Source organism: Tiliqua scincoides, chromosome 5 (assembly GCF_035046505.1).
Source record: "Tiliqua scincoides isolate rTilSci1 chromosome 5, rTilSci1.hap2, whole genome shotgun sequence".
Lineage (NCBI taxonomy): Eukaryota > Metazoa > Chordata > Lepidosauria > Squamata > Scincidae > Tiliqua > Tiliqua scincoides.
In genome coordinates, this window is record NC_089825.1 from 20,903,457 (window position 1) to 20,929,059 (window position 25,603).

Genomic DNA, 25,603 nt, shown 5'->3' on the forward strand with positions numbered 1-25,603 from the left:
GCCTGGGAAGGCAGTTCATCTGAGAGAAGGAAAACTCTGATCCCAAACCTCCACTGCCTTGTGGCTACATCCAGTTATGGAAAAGGCTTCAGGAGTCAACCTCGAGGCAAAATCCGGAGCCGGAGTCCCTGAGGCAGTTCATGGCTGAACACAGTCAAGTTCTGGCAACTCCTGCGACGCCGCTGGAACCAACCGTATTGGCTTCTGCCTTTCCATTGGACCATTTCAGCGACGTGGAGAGGGGGGATTTGCTGCTTGGGTAACAGCCTATCCTCCATACCTACTTTACCCAGGCTTCGCGCACTGGAGAGGACACTGTTCCAGAACCACCATTCAGAGCGTGACACCATAGTCTTCTGAGACTGAAGGATGCCAACAACATGTTTAGTTGAACTGTTCCGTTCATATGTGCATACGTTTAGGTCATACGTTCATATGTTGAGTTCATATGTACATATATTTAATTCATGTGTGCATATATTTAGTTCATGTTTGTTCATGTTTAGTTCATGTTTAGTTCATACATTTAGTTCATATGTTCAGTTCATATATGCATGTTTAATTCATATGTTTAATTCTTATGTTCATCTCATATGTGCATATGTTTAGTTCATATGTTTTGTTCATATGTTCATGTGTTCAGCTCATATGTTCAGTTCATATGTGCATAAGTTTAGCTCACATGTTCAGTTCATAGGGTCATATATTTCCTTCATATGTGCATATGTTTAGTTCTATGTTCAGCTCATTTGTGCATATGTTTAGTTCATATGTTCATATGTTTCATTCACATGTTCAGTTCATAGGTTCATACATTTCGTTCATATGTGCATATGTTTCATTCATGTTTTGTTCATGCGTGCATACATTTTGGTCATATGTTCAGTTCACATGGGCATATGTTCAGTTCACATGTTCCTGTGTTCACATGCAACTGCCACTGTTCATACGTGCACACGTGTGTGCTTGCAACGCAGGGTCTCTTCTTCCCCCTCCCTGCGTGGGCGAGGCTGGCGGGAGCCCCCTTTTTTCCCAATCCCTGCCAGGCCTCAGGCCTGGCTGGAGTCTCGGGCCGTTGCTAGGCATCGTGACGTAAGCGGGCAGCGGCGCGCTCATTGGCAGAGCCGCGCGCCCCCATTTTCCCCTCGTGGAGCTCGCGGGGGGCGGAGCGGAACCGGCGCTCCCGCTGGGCGCATGCGTGGTCGCGGCGGCGCTGCCGGGCCACGTCTGCCGGGTTCTGCCGCTGCGCTGCACCGAGCGGGGCCGGAGCCATGGGCTGCCGGCGGCCGGTCCCGGGCGGGGTGTCCCCGCTGCTGCCGTGGCTCCTGCTGTTCGCGCCTCCCGCCCTCGCCTGGGACAGCGGCGACCTGGAGCTCTTCGACCTGGTGGAGGACGTCCCGCAGAACTTCTACGCCTTTCTGGGAGTGCAGCAGGTGAGGGCTCCGCTCCGGGGCGAGAGTGCTCCTGGGCACGTGCAGAGTGCCTTCTTCAGGCGCCGTGAAATACTGCCCCCCCGGGTTCCGGGGCAGGGTTACGTCGCGGCCTGTCAGCATCGTTTCCTCTCCCACTCCGGAGCTCTCTGCGATTGCCCTCCCGCCCAAGTGCTTCCCAGGGTGGCACAGGTGCTGGCACAGCGGTGCCCAAACTTTGTAGCACCAGGGCCCACCTCCGCTTACAAGACTTTAGAAAAAGATCTAGAAAGAAAGAAAGTTTATTTGTAAGAAATAAAATAAGAAAAAGACCCTCAGACTTTATCTCTCCATATTTGCACATGCTTGCTCTTTGTGGGGCAGTCAGCAGCTGCCTTTCTAACTGCAGGAGCTGAGCTCTTTGCGGTGCCATCGGCAGTTGCCTTGTACACTGCAGGAGCTCAGCTTTTTGCAGGATAATTAGCAGCTCATTTTTCAATAACCTTGGGGCTTGAGGCAATTAGTTTTCTGATCTTTCCCACCACCCTTTTGGTGACCCACCCAAAATCAGGTTGCGACCCACAGTGGGTCCTGACCCACAGTTTGGGAACCGCTATGCTAGGAGGTTTTTTGGGGTGGCCTGGTTGTCTCCTTCCTGAGGCCATAGTCACTGTGTCACAAATCACATGGAAGCGTGGAAAGTATTTTGCAACACTTCCCTCTCCCATCTAGTTCCCCCACCTCGGCTCTTGAACTGTAGCTTTTTTTCTTGGCTCCTAGGTCTCCAACACTCACTAAATTTCCTATACTGGAGTTGCCAAACTTGCTTCATGTAAGAGCCGCATTTGATAAAACTTAAGATGTTTGAGAGCCACAGGAGAGATGTTTGATAGCCGTAATATTTAAGAAGCTTTTGAATTCTTAACTATATTTATTCTCCATGAACATTAAATGTTTTAATCCAGTTGACTCACAGTTTATATTTGGAAAAAATTATAAAACTAGAACACTTATTTACCTTTTATATTAATTGTGATGCAAAAAGGAGCTCAGCCAACATATTTCTGAGAGCCACACATTATATGTCAAACAGCCATGCAGTTTGACCACCCCGTCCTATGTGGTTGATAATGTTTGTCTTTCTTCTTTCCACCTGCAGTTAATTTAAACTACCCTTTTCTTTTCTTGCATTGTCCCAATTCGTTGAAGGTACTTCTGACAAAACCTACCCACCAAAATTACACATACTGTCCTCCTCACTCCATGGCTTGTTGATTCCTTCTCTTTGCCAGCTTCTGTTGTCTACTTTTCTGGACGAGGGTGGGTGACAATCTATTTTTGTGCCCTTTCATTTGTGGATAAAGCAAGAAGTCATCATGGCAGTTCCCATCAAAAGGACTGCTTGTTCTGATATGAACCTGCCCCATTTTCTTAGGTCATTTTCAGAGGCCCTTCTCCAAGTGCCCTCACCCCTAGAAGTTAGGCACAATGGTGACAGGATAGGGGGCTTTTCTGTGGTGACACACAAGCTGGAATTTCTTCGCCAGAAAGGTTGACCTGACTTCAGTTTATTCTCCTGGGCTTTCGAAGAACTATGAGATGCTATTCTGTTGCTGTTTTATGTTGTCTGCTGCTGATTTGATTGACAATGGTTTTATTTGCTGTTTTGTCTTTGTACTGTACTAGTAGCAGCTGGTGAAGTTGAAAGTGAAACTTAGCATTCCTAAAAAACATAGTTTATAAGTAAATAGTATTGCAGAAGATCTTGATTTTGGTAATTTTAAATTTGGCTTGGTAAAGTATCTGGCTCTTAGAAAACTTTTATTGATGTTGGATGTAATTCAGCTGCACCAGTCACCGTATAGTTTGAGTTTGTTCTGATTTTTGAGAATTCCAGACTAAAGCATGAAGCAGAAGTAATTTTGATGTGAACTCCTTGGAAAAGGACTGGGTAAAAATGTAAGAAATTTGGAATATAAGATTTTGGTTTATTTATTTAATAATAATAAACTTTATTTTTATCCCGCCCTTCTCCCCAAAGGGACCCAGGGCGGCTTACAACATATTACAAAAAACAAATTAAAACATAATTTAACAGATAAAAACATATTAAAAACACATTAAGAGAGACCATAAAAACAGTAATCAGATAAAAGTCAGAATAAAAAGAGCATAAAACAGCAGTTCAAGGAGGAATCACGCCTGTAAAAAACTAAAAAATGTATAAAAGATGTTAAAAAGGCCATAGAGTCAGAAGGCTCGTGTAAACAACAAGGTCTTCAGGCCTCGCCGAAAGGTCTCGAGGGAGGGAGCCATTCTCAAGTCAAGGGGAAGGGAGTTCCATAACATTGGTGCCACTACTGAGAAGGCCCTATTTCTTGCCGCCGCCCCACGTACCTCTTTAGGCGGCAGCACATGTAAAAAGGTCTTCTCTGATGACCTGAGAGGACGAGCCGGATTGTATGGGAGTAGGCGATCTCTAAGATAGCCTGGCCCAGAGCAGTATAGGGCTTTAAAGGTCAAGACCAGCACCTTGAATTGGGCCCGGAAACGAATGGGCAGCCAATGTAGCCCCTGGAGAAGCGGACAGACAGAGTCAAACCGCCTAGCTCCAGTGACCACACGGGCCGCCGCATTCTGCACTAATTGCAGTTTCTGAACCGTCTTCAGGGGCAGCCCCACATAAAGCGTGTTACAATAATCTAACCTCGATATCACCGTAGCATGGATCACCGTGGCCAGGTCTGCACGATCCATGTACGGCCGCCTAGCCACAGCTGCGCGAAGGCCGCCTAGCCACAGCCGCCACCTGGGAATCCAGGAGCAGCTGCGAGTCCAGGTGGACCCCCAAGCTGCGGACCTGCTCCTTCAGAGGGAGTGCAACCCCATTCAGAGCAAGCCGATAATCCAGCACCTGCATCGAGGATTTCCGAACAAGGAGAGCCTCTTTCTTATCCGGATTTAATTTCAGCTTGTTAGCCCCCATCCAGATCCTCACTGCTTCCAGACAGCACTCCAGGCCCTCAACTGCCACCCTGGAGTCTGGAGGAAAGGAGAGATAGAGCTGGGTGTCATCAGCATATTGATGACACCCCACTCCAAACCCCCGGATGACCTCTCCCAGCGGTTTCATGTAGATATTAAATAGCATGGGGGACAGAATTGAACCCTGTGGCACCCCGCACTTCAAGGGCCAGGGTGTCGAACAGGCATCCCCCAGCACCACCATCTGGGACCGACCCTCCAAGTAGGAGCGGAACCACCGCAGAACGGTGCCTCCAACTCCCAAATCGGCCCAGAAGGATACCATGGTCGATGGTATCGAAAGCCGCCGAGAGGTCCAGCAGGACCAACAGGGACGCACTTCCCCTGTCCAGTCCCCGGCGTAGGTCATCCACCAAGGCGACCAAGGCAGTTTCCGTCCCAAAGCCCGGCCTGAAACCAGATTGATAAGGGTCCAGATAATCCGCTTCAACCAAGACCCTCTGGAGTTGGGCCGCCACCACCCGCTCGATTACCTTGCCCAGAAACGGGATGTTGGAGACTGGCCGGTAGTTATTCAGCACAGTAGAATCCAGGGAGGGCTTCTTCAGGAGGGGGCGAACCACCGCCCGCTTCAAAGCGAGCGGCAATGTCCCCTCCACCAAGGAAGAGTTGACCACCCTCCCTGTCCACTCAGCCAGTCCACCCTGGGCCGCTCTTATCAGCCAAGCCAGGCAAGGATCAAACAGGCAGGCAACGGCCTCACACTCCAAAGGAGTCTGTCCACATCTTCAGGCTGCACAAGCTGAAAAATTTATTTATTTATTCATGCATACATACATACATACATACATATCCTGCCTTTCTACCTTGCTAAGGGCACTCAAGGCGGCTTACAAACAAAACAAGAAAACAGTACAAAACATTAATAGGGTAAAAACAATTAAAACAATAAAGCACAATAATTCCAGATTAGGTCACTTAGGGTGCAATCCTAACCCCTTATGTTAGTGCTTTCCAGCACTGGCATAGCGGTGCCAAAGGGACGTGTGCTGCACCCTGCAGTTGGGTGTCACTCGCAGAGGCCTTCTCGAAGTAAGGGAATGTTTGTTCCCTTACCTCGGAGCTGCATTGCCCTTATGTCAGTGCTGGAAAGTACTGACATAAGGGGTTAGGATTGCGCCCTTAGTTAGATGGATGTGATCTTTTTCTTCGGTTGCATTAGAAAAACTTTATGTTCAGGTTCAGTGAGATCTGATTCTCTAATAAGAGAAAAAAAATATTCTGAACAGATTTTTGGCTTGGTTTTGATGAGACTCCCTACAATCTAGGACCTAGAACCTTGCAGGTATACCCCAAAATGCTGTGATTCTCTCCCTTTTTGAAAGGGAAGGATGAATCAGCCTTTGACCATATGGATATGCAAATATATTCCTTGGGCACTGGTAATGATAGAGTCTCCAGTTTGAGTATGTGAGCCAGTAGGGTGGGGCTGTTAAAACAGCATGGGTGACACAGCATGTCTCTTTGAACTGTGTTTAGGAAAGTGGCATTTGTGACTAGGAAGCAACTCCTCAAGGAAGTTTATTCCTGTACTATAAAAGTTGTTTCTAGGTAGGAACGAGGAAAAAGGGGGGGGGAATAGATGTGTTGTGAAATAGGAAAAAATAAAGGGAATCTTCTCTTGTGACATAATATCTTAGCACAAAGTATGTACTAGGACAGGAATGGACAGGTTCTGTGTTATTGGAAGCCCAAGGGCCCAATCCTAGCCAGTTTTCCAGCATAAGTGCAGCCCCAGGGTAAGGAAACAAACATTCCGTTATCTCGAGGAGGTCCTTGTGACTGCTTCCCCACTGCAGGATGCAACACAGACCCTATTGGCATGACTGCATCAGTGCTCAAGTATTGGATAGGACTGGGTCCCAAGACTCTAGACCAGCAATTTTCAATCTTTTTCATCTCATGGAACACTACAAGGCACTAAAACTGTCAAGGCACACCATCAGGTTTTTGATAATTGCCAAGGCACACCATGCTACCAGTGGGGGCCTCACATCCCTATTGGTCCTACTAATAAATAACCTTCCGTCAAATTCCTGTGGCACACCTGTGGACTACTTGCGGCACACCAGCGTGCCACAGAACAATGGTTGAAAATGGCTGCTCTAGACACTGGTCTGAGGCCAGAAGTGCATTTTTATTATTTAGATTAGGATACAGTCAGGTATCACTATGTGCACATTTCGTTCCTGTGGATTCACTTATGTGCAGGAACAAGAGTGTAACTCGTGTCGCATCACGTTCTCAATTACCCACGACCATTCAATACATCCACAGCCATCCTGAAGCTATTTGTGGTGGCCATTTTGAATCTGTCCACGGCCATTCTAAAGCTATTCGTTGCATCCGCAGCCATCCTGAAGCTATCTGCAATAGCCATTCTGAAGCTGTCCGCTGCTGGCATTCCTGACCAGGTCAGAAACCACTCCTCCCAACCCCACTGATCCCATAGAATTAATGATTCAGTATCTGCTGGGCTTTCCAGGACCGTAACCCCAGCGGATAACAAGCATTGACTATGTAGATACTGCCTTTCAATGACAAAAATGTTCACAAAGGAATTTGCAGAATAAAAGAAATAAGAAGATAGTTCTCTATGCCAAGGGGGCTGACAAAATTGAAACATATTAATTTTCAAACCTTAAAGTTTGTAAAGTAAACAAATAACGGACTGGATGAAAAGGTCTTTAATAAAGTTTGTATTGAAATAGGAGACTTAGGGCCCAATCCTATCCAGTTTTCCAGGGCTGGTGCAGCTGTACCAATGGGGCGTGCGCTACATCCTGCAGTGGGGGGACAGTCACATGTCTCCTCAAGGTATGGGAACATTTATCTTGGGGCTGTATTACACCTGTACTGGAGCTGGAAAGTTTGATAGGATTGGACCTTTAATTTACCACCTTTCACCAACTGTTCTCCACCTAACGGTGTTGGGGTGTACAGCACTCCGGGTTCCAGGTCTCCGGATCATGTTGGAGGTGCCACTTGTGGGGAGCCCAGCCCCCCAGAACCCTCCAGTAGCAGCTGATGGCCTCCCCATGCCTCAGAAGGCCTTCTAAAAATTCTTGTGGTTTCTGGTTTTCAGCGAAAACCAGAAGTGTCTTTCTAAGGCCTGCGTCAGGCCTTAGACCACCTCCTGGTCATTTCTGGGAGGTACAGTGAGGTCCTCCTGATGTGGGTGGGTACCCACATTAGGTCAGATCTATAGGTCTTGAACCTGCAGATAAGGAGGGTGTGGTGTAATTCATATACACGAAATATATAATTAGTTACAATGTTTGTTTTCTTTTTAGTATTTTTTATGCATCTTTATTTTAAATAATTTTTAAACTTATACTTATTGTAATGTTTTAATTAACAATTACAGGTGAGCATTTAGTGACGTTCTAACCTCCTACAGCCTGCATGTGCGACAGCTGCCGCTGGTCCTGTTCTTCCCCCCAGTCTCCGAAGGCAAGGGGAGCCCCTTGCCTCTGGAGGCTTTTCTGAACCTTGCAGAGATAGCCTGCATGTGCACACTTCCTCTATGAGGCTCAGACTGGCCGTTTTGGCCAAAAACACATGACTTCCAGTTTACTGGGAAACCAGAAGTTGCATCTTTTTGCCGGAAACAAGCATTCTGAGCCTCATGGAGGCAGTGTGCATTATGCATTTCCTCTGCGAGGCTCAGAAAAACCTTTGGAGGCTTCATGTAACGTCAAGCCTAGCTTGGCGATAGGGGTGCCGCAGGTTCACATCCCTGTTGCTAAGCCATGCGCAGCTGTATTTAATTAATTAAATTTGATTTTGCCATATTATATCATGTTAAAAATTTTTGGTTTCCAGATGTCTTAGCTATGCCACTGCTTCCCTTGCAGTTTTTTTTTCTGAGCTACTCTTCTGTAAATGTGAAGGGATCCTACTGATTTCTGTGGGAGCAGTTTACAGGACTCAAATGTGAAGCTTGCAGAGATAGGATTAAAAACTGTACTATTCTTAGATTCTGGAAGACACCTATTATTGAGATGGGGTTATTTCCCCACTATTTCAGCTGGTGAATCCAGTTGCAGCCTCTGAACTGTCTTCATCCTTGTTTTGGCCTTTTTGCTTAGGCTGATCTCGGGAGTAAGCTGGTGTTCTACGAAATGTGGAGCCCTGGACTAATACATTTTAGCTAGGAAATGAGTTCCTTTGTGTGTGAAGAGGATCTTGAGACATTGCTGACATAATACCTATGAATAGGGTGGTCTCTTTTGCAGGAAGTATCTCTTTGGTTTTGAGGAGTGAGTTCTTCTTGTAGCTAGTAGGCCAAATCCTGTGCCTGCAAAAAGTCTTCTGCATTGTGAGCAGTGCTTACCATTCCATGCTGCTCCTTCTTATATTCTGATCCCTTTTCACAAAGTTGTGCCTGGCAACTGCTTCCATTGCCCATCAATACAGTAGGCTCTGCAACCAGATTTCCAGGTGGAAGCAACTGTCCAGAGCGACTTTGTGAATAAAAGATCCAATTGTAATTTAAGACTGAGTAGCATGGAACGGTAAGCACTTCTCACAGTGGGGAAGGCTTTCCCCTAAAGCAGCGGTCCACAGTTTGGTGACCTTTGTTGTAAGCTGTGCGAACAGGAGTATTGTCACTTGGGATGCAGTTGAGAGGGGATGGGGTGAAGTCTGAGTTGGCCAGACTTAGCAGCCCCTGCCCATCACATGGTCTTGTGTGCCTGATTGACCTCAGAGTCCTCACTGTCAGTAGTGTACCCCTCGCCTCAGATTCCATGGTCACTACCCTAATCATGTCTTCATTATAAGTGCACATACTACTTTCTCCTATATAAGGGAATGGTTGCCATTCACTGCTGTGGGGAAACATAAAGCACTATGCTCGGGGACAGTGTTGCAGAGGGACAAGCTCTATGTGCTTGGCCTCTACTGTCACGGTCCGATGGTGCAGTGTATGTCTTTGTTCATGGTGCACATGCGTGTGTTTTCCCTGGAGGAACTGTGTAATATATAGACCATCAGAATGGCAAGGATTTCCTGAGCTCCAGAAAATCTGAAGCCAATTTACGAGTTTTAAAAATCCAATTAAATTAAAAAATAGATGTTTACTTGTCCTTTAGAATATGAATAAACATAGGATTTCCTTTGCTGCTTTTACTAGAGTCCATACTATGAAGTTTTTCATTCTGTTACCCAGTGGTACATATAAATAACCATGTGTACTTTTCACATGGAATTGAATCTGAACAACATGTGTGGCCAGAAACACATCTTTTAAAACTCAACATTTTTCTCTCTCAAAAAATGGCAGGCAATGAAACCAGTTAGTTTTCAAGGACAATGTTCTTGTTTAAGCTGAAATAACTTTTTTCATAGTTTGTTGCAGGAATATACTTGGGCTCTTGTTTTAGTAGGCTTTCAATGGTTTCCTTTTAAATTTTCACAAATGACTGACATTTTTACAACTCCTTCAGAGCACTTAATAACTTTCTAACGAACAGCTTCTAAACAGAACTTCAGCAGATGAAAGAACTGTCCCTACTTGGCATCTACATTAAAAACCTGCTTTATATTTGGACTTTTGAAGAAGATGGTCTAATAATTTGTAAATGTAACTTTGCTGCATATTTAACTACAATAAATTCTTCCACAATTAATATAGGTATATTTATTTTTTATGCAACAGAAAAACACGGAAACATCTTGCTCTTTTTCCCTTACTGGAGTTCAATCAGCAGGAGTCAAGCGGTTCTTGAGGGTACTGAATAACCTTTAAGCAAACCTAGACATAAGTATCAATTAGTTGTAACTTCCTTGGTCTCCAGCTGATGTTTACACTGTATGAAATTTTAACTCTCCTCCTTGAGGTGTGGAGGAAAGTCTCAGATTTTTTGTTTCTGCATTCCAGCTTGGTGAAAATATTCTAGATTACTCTCTGGCCTCCTGGCTCAGGCACATTAACTGTTTTCCTTTGGGAGGTTTAAATTGCCTTTGAACCTCTGCTCTGAAAATTTTTGTGAGTATCTGGTTCTTTTGAATGTGGCATTTGTAATGCAGATGTGCATTCTGGCTAATGTTCATTTTATGCTCCAAATACAAAGTGATTGAAGCAGGGACTGCTGTATGTTTTATGTATGAAAACACCTGTATTGCCTTCTAAGCTCTATATACAGTGTTACTCTGTGGGTCGGGACCCACTAGGTGGGTCATGAACCAATTTCAGGTGGGTCCCCATTCATTTCAATATTTTATTTTTAATATAATAGTCTTGAAGCTACCATGGTATGTGACTGCATGTGGGGAAATGTTACAGCTCTGTACTTTTAACAGGCTACTATGTGTATGCTTTGGCTGTACTTGTCGTAAGAGGCGACTAAACAGCCACCGGGTAGATGGGACTCATCAGCCTGGGAAGGCAGCTCATCTGAGAGAAGGAAAACTCTGATCCCAAACCTCCACTGCCTTGTGGCTACAAGGCTTCAGGAGTCAACCTTGAGGCAAAATCCGGAGCCGGAGTCCCTGAGGCAGTTCATGGCTGAACACAGTCACGTTCTGGCAACTCCTGTGTCGCCGCTGGAACCAACCGTATTGGCTTCTGCCTTTCCATTGGACCATTTCAGCGACGTGGAGGGGCGATTTGCTGCATGGGAAACAGTCTATCCTCCATATCTACTTTACCCAGGCTTTGAGCACTGGAGAGGACACTCTGTTCTAGAACAACCATTCAGAGCGTGATACCATAGTCTTCCGAGACTGAAGGATGCCAACAAGGTATATGCTTTTAGCAATGATAGTAAATGGGACTTACTCTTGGGTAAATGTGGGAAGAATTGCAGCCTAGGATTGTTAACAATTTTCTTGCTTGATGATGCCACTTCTAGTCATGAGATCATTTCCGGTGGGTCCTGCTCTATAAGGTTACATCAAAATAAGAGAGCAGTTTACTCCCTGTATTACTTCTTTGTTGCCTTGCATCTACTTTGATAAGAAATGTCTTCTCCGTATTATGGGTGGTGTTGAGACTTGGGGTGCACTCCCATGGTTTAAGGGTCAAGCTATACCATTATCAGAAGTGTGTGTTTAGCAGTTCCATGATGGGCCCTTTTATTGTAACTAGCCGGATCAAGGCCACAGCCAATCCATCCATGCCAAAGTCTACATTGCGCTGCCCTGTGTTTGCTGCTGTTTGTCAGTGGAAGAAAGATGCAATGGAAAATGTTTTCCTTGAGCAAATAGCAACTGCTGGTGTTGGGTTGATCTGGATTAGAAGAACGGAAGAGAGGGTAAAAACCTCCTTTTCTCCCCCCCCATTGTCCTGGTCCTCTGAGGCTTCTGATCCAGCTGCTGTTTGCGTTTTAAAAAGGAAAGGCAGACATGAAATGCTGAGTATACACTGTAACACCTGAGTTGATCCATGATGGTGGTCATGTGGGCTAAGTATGTCTAATGTCCAAAAGCCTCCTGGGCTTTGTGCTGTCCTCCCTACCAATTGCTGCCTGACAAAAGTCTAGCAGGAGCAGAATGGGTGACACAGTCCAAAACGGAGGCTATAGCACACATGCACCAGCTATTGATACTGTGACTGGATCTGTGCATGCAGCAGAATAAGGTAGTAGTATTCTGGACAGATCAGACTGCAGGTATAGGGATTGGATTTTTGGCTCTCTGAAATGTTCTTCTTTTACATGCAGAGATTACTTTTTCTCTTTTAGATTGGCAGCTGGTTGTTTTGCCAACGTTCATGTAGTTTGTGTAGACCTTACCCTTTTAATAGACCTGGAAGGTCATAAGATCAGCCCTGCTGGATCAGGCCCATCTAGTCCAGCTTTCTGTATCTCACAGTGGCCCACTAGAGGCTTCAGGTTGAGCACATAAGACAACAAGATCTTCGTCCTGTTGCCCTTCCCTTGTACCTGGCATTCTGAAGTAGCCTACTTCTAAAACCAGGAGGTTGCACATACCCATCATGGCTTGTAACTGTGATTGACTTTTCTTCTAGAAATCTGTCCCATTGTAATTGTCTTTATCTGAGCTCAATTGTATCCAGAAGCTTTACAGAATTGAGTGGTTTGATAACTACGCAGTCAACTTATCCCTGTGTAGAATCAGTAGACATGTGGAATAGTCAGTCTCATCTGCTCCTGATGACTCAATGTGCATTCTCTCTTTGAGAAAGGTCTGCCAGTTCTCTCTGGATTTGTCTCATTTTTCCTAAAGCACTAATGCCAACTTGCTGCCAATACAACAAGGTAACAATGGCTGAAATCTGAGCTACTGTTCTTTCCAAACTCCTTCTGAAGTATGCCCTTTGCGTCAGGGTCTTGACCTAGCACTGATTTTTGGATCTAGAGTACCATTCTGCCCATGTCCATTCTCATGAGTGTTTCTGCTGCTTCATCTTGATGCAAACTTTGCATTGTCATCAGTAAAGCAAAGCTTTGTCAACATCATGATAACTGTGTGTCTTTATGAAGATGTTAGATAAAAGATGACACATGCTGCCTTGAGCACATAATTTACGTTCCATCATATTTCTGTTCATTGATTGCAGGGAAAAAGAAAAGATACATTTGCTGGCCACCATAACTGCTCCCTGGATTTATATTCCACACATTTAACCAACAATTAACACTCATTTATACTGTTGGTTAGATTTCATAGCATTCAGCATTTGTGAATTCCATCAGTTAATTGTGTAAAGCAACTACTGCTTCACTGTGATGATGGAAAGCAAGAGAAGACGCATGAGTGGTTGCCTAGCAACTACCTGCGTGATGCCTCTAATTCCACCCTTGTGTGATTATGTCTCCTGCGTCCTGTGGTCAGGAAGCTGCTCTAAAGTTGTAGCAGTGGTGACAGAAGGACTGTTTACATGGGTTGTCAGAGCTTCTTGCAGTCTTCCTTTGGCTGCATTTGGTCTACTCTAGGGGCTGCCATTTATTTGTCTATTATAGCACAAAACAGGTATTTTCTGTATTTTTCCACTGCATTCTTGGTAATGCAAGATTATATTTGCCTTCTTAGTTGCTGTGCTGTATACTGGGCAGTGGGATGTGTGTTGGAATTTTGAAATAGAAAACTTTTTAGAAATTTTTCCAGAATTAATACACTTTTTTTCCTGACAGAACTTCCATTTTAAAAATGCATTATTTTCCTAAATAAGTAATAAACTCTGCTTGAGGCATGCCAGAATCATCTGGCCATCCACTGGAGGGAATGGGATATTTGACTATATTAACCTGATCCAGCAAGGCCCTTTCTCTGCTAATTCAAAGGCTGTAGTAAAGAGAAGGAACCATGGTGTGGTGAAAGAGCATCTGCTTTACATGTAGAAAGTTCCAGGTTCAATCTCCAGCATCTCTCTGGCATCTTGTTTGGCAGATGCCATCTGAAACTATGAAGAGCTGCTGGAATTCCATGTCAGTGGCCCTTGGCATTCTTAGTTCTTCCTGTGTTCTTAGTGCCTGGTGAATTGGGCAGTTCCAAAGCTATAACTTATCTTTTTTTTCCCCCCCAGAGGACAATCCCTAACACACAAGCAGACAAAGTGGTGAAAGGGGGGAGTTAAACAGGGTAGGAAATTAAGACCAGAAGTATAGATTGGGTACTTGCTCTGCTAATTGGGTAAGAGGCACTTTTTCAAGTGGGTGCTCCTCTTTTTAGTGGGGGGGGGGAGTAACTGGCCCACCTCACCCCAGCAGTGTCTTCTCGTGGCTGTCTGCTGGTGTTCTTTTTGCATCTTTTTAGATTGTGAGCCCTTTAGGGACAAGGAGCCAATAGTTATTTGATTTTTCTCTGTAAACTGCTTTGTGAACTTTTAGTTGAAAAGCGGTATATAAATACTGTTGTTAATAATAAAAATAATACAGATAATTCAGGTGGCCTAAATCAGGGTTGTCAAACATAAGATCTGCAGGCTGCATATGGCCCATGAAACTGGGCTGGACTGGACTCTTTATCCAGTCCACATGATAGTGGTGCTGAGGGGGGGCGGAGCTAACTTTCAGTGAAGTTGCAGTGAACTTTGGGGGTTCCCGAAGATACTGCGAAATAGATATGTTTTCATGTGCCTAAACAACTAAGGCACGCTTCGGTGCCAGGAAGACGGTACGAAGAGCTGAGAGCTTGAATGGGGGGTCCTTAGAAACAGGCAATTTCAAGGATTTCTCTCTGTTTTGCTCTGTGCTGAAGCATGTCTATCCCGGGCGACATCTTTGAGAAGCTCGGAGAGCTGAAAACCCGTCCTCCCACGGCCTAGATACAACAACATTGCAGTGAAAAAAGCTATTAAGAGTGAGTGAACTTGGCTTGTTAAAAAGTTTTACTGATAACTGTAAGTAAGAAGTCTGGAGGAGGAGGAGATAATTCAAGATTATTCACGCTGGCCATTAGCCACCCAGGGGGGGAATAGGTGAATTGGTATTTCCCCTGCTGGAGTAAGTACAAGATTATTATTTTTTTTTAATGGTATGTACCGAAGAGAAATAAATAAGTAATCTTCAACGAAGGAAATAAAGTCTATCTTCATTTTCCCAGCAAAAAGCCTTTATTTAAGCCTGGACACTGTTGGTTTCGGTTTCTCAGCAAGAGGCTTGAATTTTTTTTCTTTTCTTTTGGTCATTTAAAGGCATACTAACCTAATTTGACTGTGGATTTGATTGACTTTTTTTGGATATAAAAATTTGGAAAGTAGCCCTGGATACAAAATTAGAAAGTAGCCCTGCAGGAAGTGGCTCGAGTTGGTGTTGATAAAAATGGCTTTTGAAAATCTAAAAGATGATCATGAAAGCCAGGCCTTGTTGGTGGACTTTCTGATGGATTTTAGAAGAGAAATGGAGCAACAAGTCAGAGAACTCTCTGAACAAATTGGGCAAATAAGCTCCTCCCTTGTAAACTCACGGGAACAGATTATAAACAATAGAGAAGAAAAAAGAATGGATCAGATGTCAGGTGAAGTTAAAGAAGTGGAGTATTTTGAAATGGGACACGAGATGGAAGAAGCAATTGTTATAATAACTGGGAATCTTAAGGAAGAAAAAAGAGGAAATGTTCAGAGAGCAAGTTGCCTCAAGAAGAGGAAGAATTTATGGATTGAATTCAAGAAGAACAGAATGAAAAAGAAGAAAGAAAAACAGAGGGGGGGACTTAAGAAGAAAAAGAAGAAGTGGAAGAACCAGTAGGAGGACTAAGAGGGAACACCAATAAGATAGAGTACAAAGTAAACAATAAGAAGAAGGGCGAAATGATTGAATAATAAATAGAATTTTTTTTTAAACATATTAAATTAAAATAGATGTAAATGAAAATTTGAAATATAAATATTGTGGAAATTAAGTGGTATTAAGATAAATATTTTATTAATTAGATTAAACTAAAGTGGATGAAAAGGGAATTTGGAATATATTGTGAAAATTAAAGTGGTAAATATATGAAATAAATTAGATGGAACTGCAATTTTGGAATATAAGTATTGTGTAAAATATAGTGGTATTAAGACAAATAAAAGGGTTATTTTATAAAAAAGAAGGTAAATAAAATAAATTATAGATGTCAGTTTATTTTGGAGAAAATATTAAACCTGTATTTTGGGTTAATAAATATGTGGTGGATAAGCGAAGTATAATATTATTTTAATTGGAGATATTTGTTTTTAGATGTGATATTAGAAATTAAGAATCAGATAAGAGATTGTACTTTAGAGGTTAGTTTAGTGGTAAGAAGAGTCTATAAGTAAAAATTTGAAGCCTTTTTTGATTGGATAGTTATGGAAAATGATGTATAACATGTTATAAGAGATATTGAAGGAGGTAATACCATGGTAATCGGAGACTTCTTTTTTAGATGTCATATTAGAAATTAAGAATCAGATAAGAAAGATTTTATTTTAGAGACTAGTTTAGTGGTAAGAAGAGTGTATAAGTAAAAGTTTGAAGTGTTTTTTTATGATGGGATAGATAAGGTTAGAGGAAAAATATGGAATGTTAAAGTATTAACCAGTTGGGTTAAAGAATATGATAATTTTTGTATTGATTATTAATTTCGTTTGGATTAATGTTTGTTGTAATCGATGGCCACCACCCTCGTGTGTAACCTATGTAGTCCTAGCCCTAAGCCGATCCAATTTTCCTTACCTATATCTGTAATAAATAAATAAAGCATTATATATTTAAAAAAAAAAAAGATAGTGGTGCTGAGGGAGCCCAAATATCAGTTGCTGAGCTGTGCTGAAATGTCATTGCTGAAAGGGCAGCCTGTGTGACAATTGGACTCTTCCGTATCTTGAAAATATAATCAAGGTTTTTATATTTTCATTTGCAACTAATGAGTACCTAAGTGAGGGGGGAAAAGTGCTTATTTCTGGTTATCACCAGCTTAATGACATCACCTCCTGCTTAGTAACATCACTTCTGACCCTTGGCATGCATCATGAATGCTATTTGGCCCGCTATATGAAATGAGCTTGATACCCCTGGCCTAAATAAATTGGGATCTGATTTAGCATACTGGAAAATATTCCAGTTTATAAAGTACTCACAAATTGCTGGGACAATGTCTTCAATCAGGTTAAGAGCCCTTTCCTGAGTACTGATTAAAAAAAACCTGTGAAGACTGTTAGTTTCCGTCACACCTTCCAGTACCTGGCTTCTAGTCACCTTTAACTCTGCCATACTGCGACAATTTTTGTGGTTGAAGAATGTGCTCCTGGTATCTTGAATGTTGCTAGTTGTCCTTCCGGGATATGGTAGATTTTATCACTTTCGAGACCATTTGACCATAAAAAGTAGTTTCAGAGAAAGGTCATCTTATGGTGATTTTTCTCTTTCAAAAATTATGTGAGTTTAGGCTTTAGCAATCTTTATTTGACAATAAGCCACATTGAACTCTGTGGGGACTTGAGCATAAATTAAATGTAGGTTTTGGCTGTAAGTCTTTAAGAGCATTGGTTAATCTGCTTCTGTCGTCAGTAAAATAGCTTCTCCTTGATCCAGTGAAGTACAGTGTATGTGGAAGGATCTCAGTTCACCCTTGCAAGTGTGAGAGAAAGGAAATAAAGTTATGAGATGGGTAATTGTGTTTCAATTACCTTATGGATCCTTAACAGGAAGAAGATTGCTGGCACAGACACTCCATTGCAGCAGATACTTCAGTTGCTGGAGCTTCCTGCGCAGACACTCTTGGTAGAGCCATAATCAGCTATTTGCCAGGTCCTGTTTTCTCTTCTGAACACCTGATTGGTACGGCAGTTACAGCTTTTCAAGAGGCCTCTGGGCATGTGTAGTGGGGTCAGGGCCATTATATTATCCTTGGTGGAATCTGCTGTTGCTTGCCAGCAAAGTTAAGAAGCAATTTGTCCCTGCTTGTTTGGTTGTTGAGCCCATGACTTGAGAAGTATAAATGTCTTTTCTTCTGCTTCTTTCTCTGTTTGCAGGGAGAAACAGAGCTGTTTGTAGCAGTACTTTTCAACCAGTGATTCTTGTAGCACTTCACAGCATGGCAGGTGGTACGTGGCACCACTACCAAACATGACCCCATGGCACTGCCCTGCCTGACCCAAGTCTTGCTGGAAGTGGAGATGATTCAGGTACTGGTGCACCAGCTGGCGAGGCAAAGCTGTGTATCTTGAAAAGAAGCACATTTTTAATGGAGGAGGGTGCAGAGCAAAGCCTTAACTGTGAGGGAAGTCTCCCACTTCTATGCACAACTGTCTTCTCTGGTGGCAGTGGTAGAAAAGTAGTGCCTACAAAAAGTGGCTGTACTTGGAAAAATAGTATTTGCTCAAAACAAAGTGACAAAGGCCTGGTTTGATGAAAAGTCTTTGACTGTTGGCACAGTGAGTCCCCAGTACAAAATTCTTAATGTGGTTCCCAGTCAAAAACATTATTTTCCTGTTCTGCACTGTAATATATTTCAGCTTTTGTAGATTCTTGGATTAAGTGTTCCATCTCTCTTTTGAAATTTAATTTGTAATAGGAAATATGTGGAAAGTGTGAAAAGAAGCTTCTACCCCTCAGAACAGTTACTTTCTTTTGTGGAAGGCAAGAATTCAATCTAAGAATGGGGTGAATTAATATTAATAATAATAATAATAATAATAAAACTTTATTTTTATCCCGCCCTTCTCCCTAACGGGACCCAGTGGTTTTTGCAGTGGTTCTCAAACTTTTTAGCATTGGGACCCACTTTTTAGAATGTCTGTCAGGACCCACCAGAAGTGGTCATTAAACTGCAAGTGGTGTCATGGCCAGAAGTGACATTATCAAGCAGGAAAATTTTTTAACAATCCTAGGCTGCAGTCCTATCCACACTTACCCAGGAGTAAGCCTCATTGACTATCACTGTTAAAAGCATATACATCTGTAACTTTTCCCCATATGCAGTCACGTCTCTTGTTACCATCAAGACTAATATATTAAGAATAAAATATTGAAATGAATGGGGTCCCACCAGAAATTGACTCACAATCCACCTAGTGGGTCCCAACCCACAGTTTGAGAAACACTGTTAAATATAGAGAAATGTATTAAATGTGAGAAATATTTAATAAATATTGCATTCTCCTCAGCCCAGTGGATAGCCTGGTTCACAGATACTTTGCAGTGATTCGTCATTTTTAAAATGTTTTAAAAGAATCCGTCATTTTAGAACATTTTTTAATATTCCAATGCATAGGTGCTTATATTATTATTATTTTTAAAAACGACCTTTGTGGCTGCCAAATGTGAACACATTCTTGAAAAAGACATTTGCATTGGCAAATGAATAGCACTAGAAAACTGTTATGGAAGTGTACATATAATGGTATAAAAATCTTAAAAATAAAATTAATGATTTTCAAACCAGTATAAAATGCTAGGTTGTATCATAGCCTTTGAGCCTCTTCAGAACGATTAGCTGATTTAATCTGAACATCCCAATTTGCTATTCATTGTTCATATGTTGTATTACAACTCATTTCCTGATCTCAGTTCAAATAGTAATTCACTAGCTCCCTACGTTGTCATTCAGTGGTCCAGGTATTTCGTACTCTCCTTTCCAACCACCAGGACGCAGGCTCATAAGAACATAATCAGTCTTCTTCTTTCTCCATGGATAGACAGTTTTGATCCTTGGAACTGTTAGAGCCAGTTTTATCAAGTTGGACTAAATCAGATTTTTAAAAAGGGAAAAATATCATGTATGTCGATGTTCCGTCATTTTCCCTCCCCAACCCCCACAAGGCCTGGCATCTTCTTGCCTAATACATGCATGCAATATGTTTAGAATCATATACTCACTAGTCATGCAACCTTACATGCTTTAAAATTTCAAATTTCACTAGCTACCTTAGTAGTAACCAGGCTTTTGCTGTATTTGTCTTGAGGTCCTTCACCTTTATAGTTGTCTATACACCCTATAAACCTAGGGTTTATAGCAGGGGTGTCAAACTTGTTTCGTACTGAGGGCCAAATAGCATTCATTATGCCTGCTGAGGGCCAGAAATGATGTCATTAGGCAGGAAGTAATGTCATTAAACAGATCATAACCAAAAATAAGCACTTTTTCCTCACTTAGGAACTCATTAGCTGCAAATGATAGAAGAGAAAATATGCAATTCTCAATCATATTTCAAGATACAGAGGAGCCCAAGTTTAATGTGAGTTGCCCTTTCAGCAGTAACACCTCAGCACTGCTCAGCAGCTGAGAGCCTGAGGGCCAGATAAAAAGCTTCCGTGGGCAACATCTGGCCCCCGGGCCTTCTGTTTGACACCCCTGACCTAGGCTTTCTATAGCATCAGTAGACACAAGGGAATGTTCCCCAGCTTCTGGGAGTCATGTGTGCTCTTAGGTCAGAATTGGTGAGTTTAATAAATTTATGCTGACACCTCTGTCTTCCAGCTTAGTAAGTATTTTCTGTCTCGCTTTCTCCTCTCTACCCCTTACTTTTGATGGGAAGGGTAGGCAAGGAGAGGTGAGACAAGGTAGCATGAAACTCAGATTTTTATGCTTTATAATACCCCAGCTTGTGTTGCGTCATGCCCTTTTTGCCAGTTCCTATTTACTTGCAAACAGAAATGGAAGGTGAGTTCTTTTGTTATAGGTCTTTTTATATACCTATCTTTGAATGAAGGATATGCCCTTAATGTGTCATTTTGAAGCAGTCAATTCCTTTTTTTATTTTAATACTGCAGAAAGATAATATCAAAGTGCTGCACATTTGGGGTCCTTCTGATAAATTGTGTGACTTCAGTTTATTTATCACAGCATGCTTTTCTTTGTAATCCCTGAAATTATTTGCATTTTGGTAAATTCCAATTATTGTAGTTATTTGGTGACTTATAGCATTATGCTCCTTAACGCATTTATCCTTGCAACAGCCCAGTGTGAGAGGCGGCATGTCCCATTTTACAGGAGAAATGAAATTGGGAAATGCATAATTTGTTCAAGGCCACCAGCATGTCTGTGGTTGGATGGAACTTGACTGTAATACTTTCAGCTTTTAGGCTGACATTTCTGAACACGTTGGTTACTCAGATCACCTTTTCCGGTTCTCTTTATCCAATAGTAAACACCATGCTTTTGGAAAGTGGCCGGCTTAATTTATTGCATGTGGAAATGACACTGCAAAAATAAATAAATAAATAAACTGCCAGGGGCAATTTTCATATTTTGGCAGATGCAGCATAATTTAGTGTGTAGAGTAGAAAGCATAAAATCTAATCTCCTTGCCTACTAACTGTTGACAGAGAAAAAAATGCACCCAAACCTTAAGAATGATGGAGGCTTTGGAGAATGGTGGGAATAGAAAATGAAGCAGGAATACAGTCATACCTTGCACTTTTCATCTGGTTTGGGACCAGAGCATGGATGAAAGTTAAAAATGGATGCATGTCAAAGCGTGGCCCTATTTAACTTGCAAATTTATTTTGGCTGGCAAAAAACATAATTATATAATGCATGTGAATGCATGTGAAACCTAAATGAAAGAAATATACATAAGAACGTTGACAAACATTGTAGAAGGTTGGGTTGGAGGTAGACAAAAGAGGAAAGCATGTGGATGAAATTTGAAATGTGATTATAGTTGAGAATGGCTGAAAGAGCAAAGCGATGAAAGTCAGATAGATGAAAGTATTGCTGTATATCCCAAAATATATGTGAAAGGTAAATGGGGGGGGGGGGGAGAAGAATCTAATAGTAGACTGTCAAGATGATTTTTAAATTGAATGTGGAATTAGAACATCTTGCATATAAGAGAAAAATAAATAAGAATATTTCAAAGTAAATAGGAATATTTATGATAATAATAAGGTAAATAGGAATATTTCGAAGAAGGGTTGGTGTGTGTGCATCTGAGAGAAACATGCATTATTAGCTAAGATATTTGGGATACATATTTTGCTTATCACTGAATTAACGCTAATCCAGATGAGGAATGTAAATGGTGCCATTCCTTTCCCTATTTGTGTAAATATTTTGTGGTCCAGAGAAGCAATGTTTCACAAACAATAGTTATATTTTTGCCATGTGTACACTTGTGAAGCATGGTTTGAATATAGCCAACTCATAATTTTGAGGTACTCTCCTTCAACTCTAAAAGTAGTATTCTAAGGTTTGTGTTAGATCTGCTCTGACATTTTGAAGGAGATGTCACATTTTTTTAAACTTCAGTTTTGGCTTCTTACCACTTGATGGCAGTGAAGGAGCTAATGTTGCCAAGTAAGGTTCAGGGCAAGATGCTATTATGAATAACAAAATGGGAGGTACAAAGGAAGTTTCTGACACTTCAATATTATTTCTATTTCTAGGCGATATTGCAAGTGACAGGAGTAGAACAAAAGCCTCTAGATGGAGCTTCAGCACCTCCTAAGGGGAAGAGATTGAGTTACCTTCCTAAGAGGAATTTTACCTATTCTGGTTTTAAACTTCTGTCAAACTGAAGTCCTCCGCCTTCATGGTGTAGGAAATACCTGCTATAATAAACAAGACACTTTTTTCATCTACTGACTTAGAAAATATATAGCCTGCCATTCAGTTTAGCAACTCTCAATATGGAGGACAAAAATAAAACCAAGTTGTGATTTAAAACAGTAATAAAATTATCTGAAGGCTATCTGAAGCTTTTAAAAATGTGTAGAGTTGCTAATTGAGAAGTCAAATGAGTTGTATCCCAGGCTTATTCAGTCAGTTCCATTGAGACTTAGTCTCTACTAATCCTAAACATGCTTACTAGGAACTTTTCGGATGCCAACATCCTTGAATGCTCATATCTGCAGATTTTGGGCCCCAAACCCTCTGAAAGTCAGGAAGTAGTGATTTTTGACCTTCCAGAGGCCTCAGAAGGCATTCTGAGGGCCATGCATGTAAGTAGCTATTTTCAGCCTTCCAGAGGTCTGGGAAGGTCCTATGGAAGCAACAGAAGTGCAGGGTACAGGCTGGACTCACCTGTGGATGATCAAATCCACAGGTTCCCAGTCCAAAAGTAATGTGGGCTGCCTGTGTATTTAGATACTGGTTTTCAGAAAGATGCATATGACGTCATTGTCCTAATTAGAGGTGTTTGTTACCGGAAATAAGATAGGATTACAGCCTAAGTCTTACTGAACACAACTTCAAGTAAAGTAAATAACAGTTTTCAAATATCTCTAGTCATAATAAAAGGATGAGAAAATGCTTCCTTGTGCCAAAGGGGGTTATGATCTTCTAAAACCTTCCCTAGAGAAAGAGTGTTCAGTAAATTTTGGGTGCAGACATTGAGATGGAGCCCCTTTCGGTGCTCTTACCATCTCAGCCTGGCGCAATGATGTACCATAAGCAGTAGAAATCTATGCATATTTACTAAGAATCCTTTTTACTTGCTGGTGTGTTTAGGACTGGTGAGTGTGTTTAGAATATTCTTAAGAGGACTTCTACAATAGAAAAACCTTGTGTTGTCCTAGAAAATGCCAGTGTGCACAATAAAGTGTTGTTGTAATGGGCTCTTGGTGATTCATCCCTTTTGATTTCTTGCCCTTTCAAGTCCAGCAAAAACTTCCAGTTTTCAAAGGGCAACCCCAGATAGAATGTATGACACTATTCAAGTCCTGAGATGATGAAGGATGAATTATGATAGTCCCCACTGACATACGCAGAGGTATGATGGAGGATAAAAGCAAACCCTTTCTGTGATGAAAGCACTCAAGTCCCTACCAGGTCATGTTGTCTACCTACTATCTGTCTTGTCAAGATTTTCTTTTAGACTGCTTGCCTTCAACCCATGTTCCACCATGGCTAGATGCAAGGTGGATTGAGAGTTAATGGAAACTTGACTGAAAAAGTACTGTAGCTGTTTAGTTGCTCTAATTAAGCAGCTGTTTGAAGAGCAGCAATGATAATACCCTTCAGAAGGTTCTAGAATCTGACCCAGCTTGGGCATCACCCTAATGGGACTGGAGGATGGAAATTGGCAGTTTCAGAAGACAGAGATCTAGCTGTGAAAGAACAGTTTCCATCACCCCAAAACCTCCAACACAGTGTTTCTTAAACAGTGGGTCGGGACCCAGTAGGTGAGTTGCAATCCAATTTCAGGTGGGTCCCCATTCATTTCAATGTGTATTTCATTTTTAATAGACTTGATGGTATGTGGTGTAGTATGTGACTGCGTTTGGGGAAATGTTTCAGATCTGTACTTTTAACAGGTTATCATTAATGATTATTGCTTTTAATAATAATAGTCAGTGGGGCTTACTCACAGGGAAATGTGGATAGGATTGCAGCCTTTGGGACATTTGGGGAATTGGGGAGGGTTAGGAGAGTTCTTTATTTTAAATAATTTTTTAAATTTATTGTAAACCTTAAATATACTTAATTAAATTAAATTTTGTCATAAGGGGTTGTTTTTTCCTGCTTGATAATGTCATTTCTGGTCATGACAACTCTTCCGGGTTAGTGACATCACTTCTGATGGGTTCCAACAGTTTGTTGGGCCCTGGTGCTAAAAGGTTTGAGAACCACTGCTGTGATATATATTTCTAAACTGTGTAATCATTTAAATGAAAAGTGTGTCCTATATGTCTAGGATTTATTATTAGCTGGGAGAGATGTTGGTTGTCATAGAGGCCTTAAAGACACAACCATAGCATTATATGGAGCCCAACAGCATAACACTGTAGCACAGTGCCATATATTCTCTCTTGCTGTTTGCTAAAGGGCATCCTATCTACTTCTGTACCTTCCCTTGTCCTGCAAGGCTCTGTTTCTTATTGTGTCTCCCTCCCTACCTCCTTCTCCTGAGCCAATATCTCTTGCTCTTTGTAGTTATGTCTGCTCTGGGTATCTCCTACTTACTCGTTCTCTTCCAAGGCCCAGTTTGTATGTTACTTTTGCAGCATGGTTATTGCTGTCCAAAGACTGGCTCTTTTGTTTAAAATGTAAAAGCTGCACACTACGTGCGTCATCCAGTCATTACAGGAGAATTACACAAGCAAACATGCACTTCATGTGAATCTGTCTATATGATCTTGGTGTAGAGATGTAAAATTTCCAGAAGTTTTGAAGCTCGGAAAAAAAAAACCCAAGTTTTTTTTCTGGTTTCTTCGGAAAAAATGGAAATATTTGGAAAAATTGTAAAAAATGCTACATTAGCACTTTTTTTTTCTTTTCCAATTTGAAAGTCATTCTGTTACTTAAGGTACATAAAATATGACTATGGACAATTTGACTTGGCATAAAATTATCACAACTAGAATATTAAAAATACAGTGTATCCAGACAATTATTACAAACAGAATTTACTTTTTATAATATTTATTTGTAATTGTAACAAATGGAGCAACAATCTCCTGAACTGTTTACTAGTTTATGTGGAACAGACAAAAAACTTCGACAAAACAATTTTTAAAAATCCAGAAGTAACAATTATTCATATTTCCTCTCCACAGTATTAAAAAAAACCCTTTTCATAAAAAGAATTGAAGAGGAGGGAAGTGTATAGAAGGGAGTGGGACTAAGTTTCAGTGAATGGGCATGAAATTTGATCAGAATCATTTTCTGAGTTGTAATTATCATTATTGGTTTCAGTCTCTGCAGCTACTCTGTTGTGTCTGTCATTATCACAGTTATTATGAACTTCTAAAAACTGAAGGTTTGCCTGGATTGAAACAAGCTTCTCTACCCTTTCATATGTCAGTTTATTTCTTGATTTAGTGTGTTTCCAA

The 25,603-nt window shown here is 41.6% G+C and overlaps 1 protein-coding gene across 2 annotated transcripts in view; it reads left to right on the forward strand.

Moving 5' to 3' along the window:
* Positions 1-1,200: 1,200 nt before the first annotated feature.
* Positions 1,201-25,603, forward strand: part of DNAJC1 (DnaJ heat shock protein family (Hsp40) member C1) — a 114,181-nt gene continuing 89,778 nt past the window's right edge. Inside the window, exon 1 of one of the 2 annotated variants that reach the window (XM_066631196.1) lies at positions 1,201-1,433. In XM_066631196.1, coding sequence (XP_066487293.1) covers positions 1,272-1,433 — 162 coding nt within the window. In that variant the 5' untranslated portion in view covers positions 1,201-1,271. Of the gene's footprint in view, positions 1,434-17,932; positions 18,013-25,603 lie in introns of those variants that run through there. The other variant, XM_066631197.1, reaches the window with a different exon arrangement.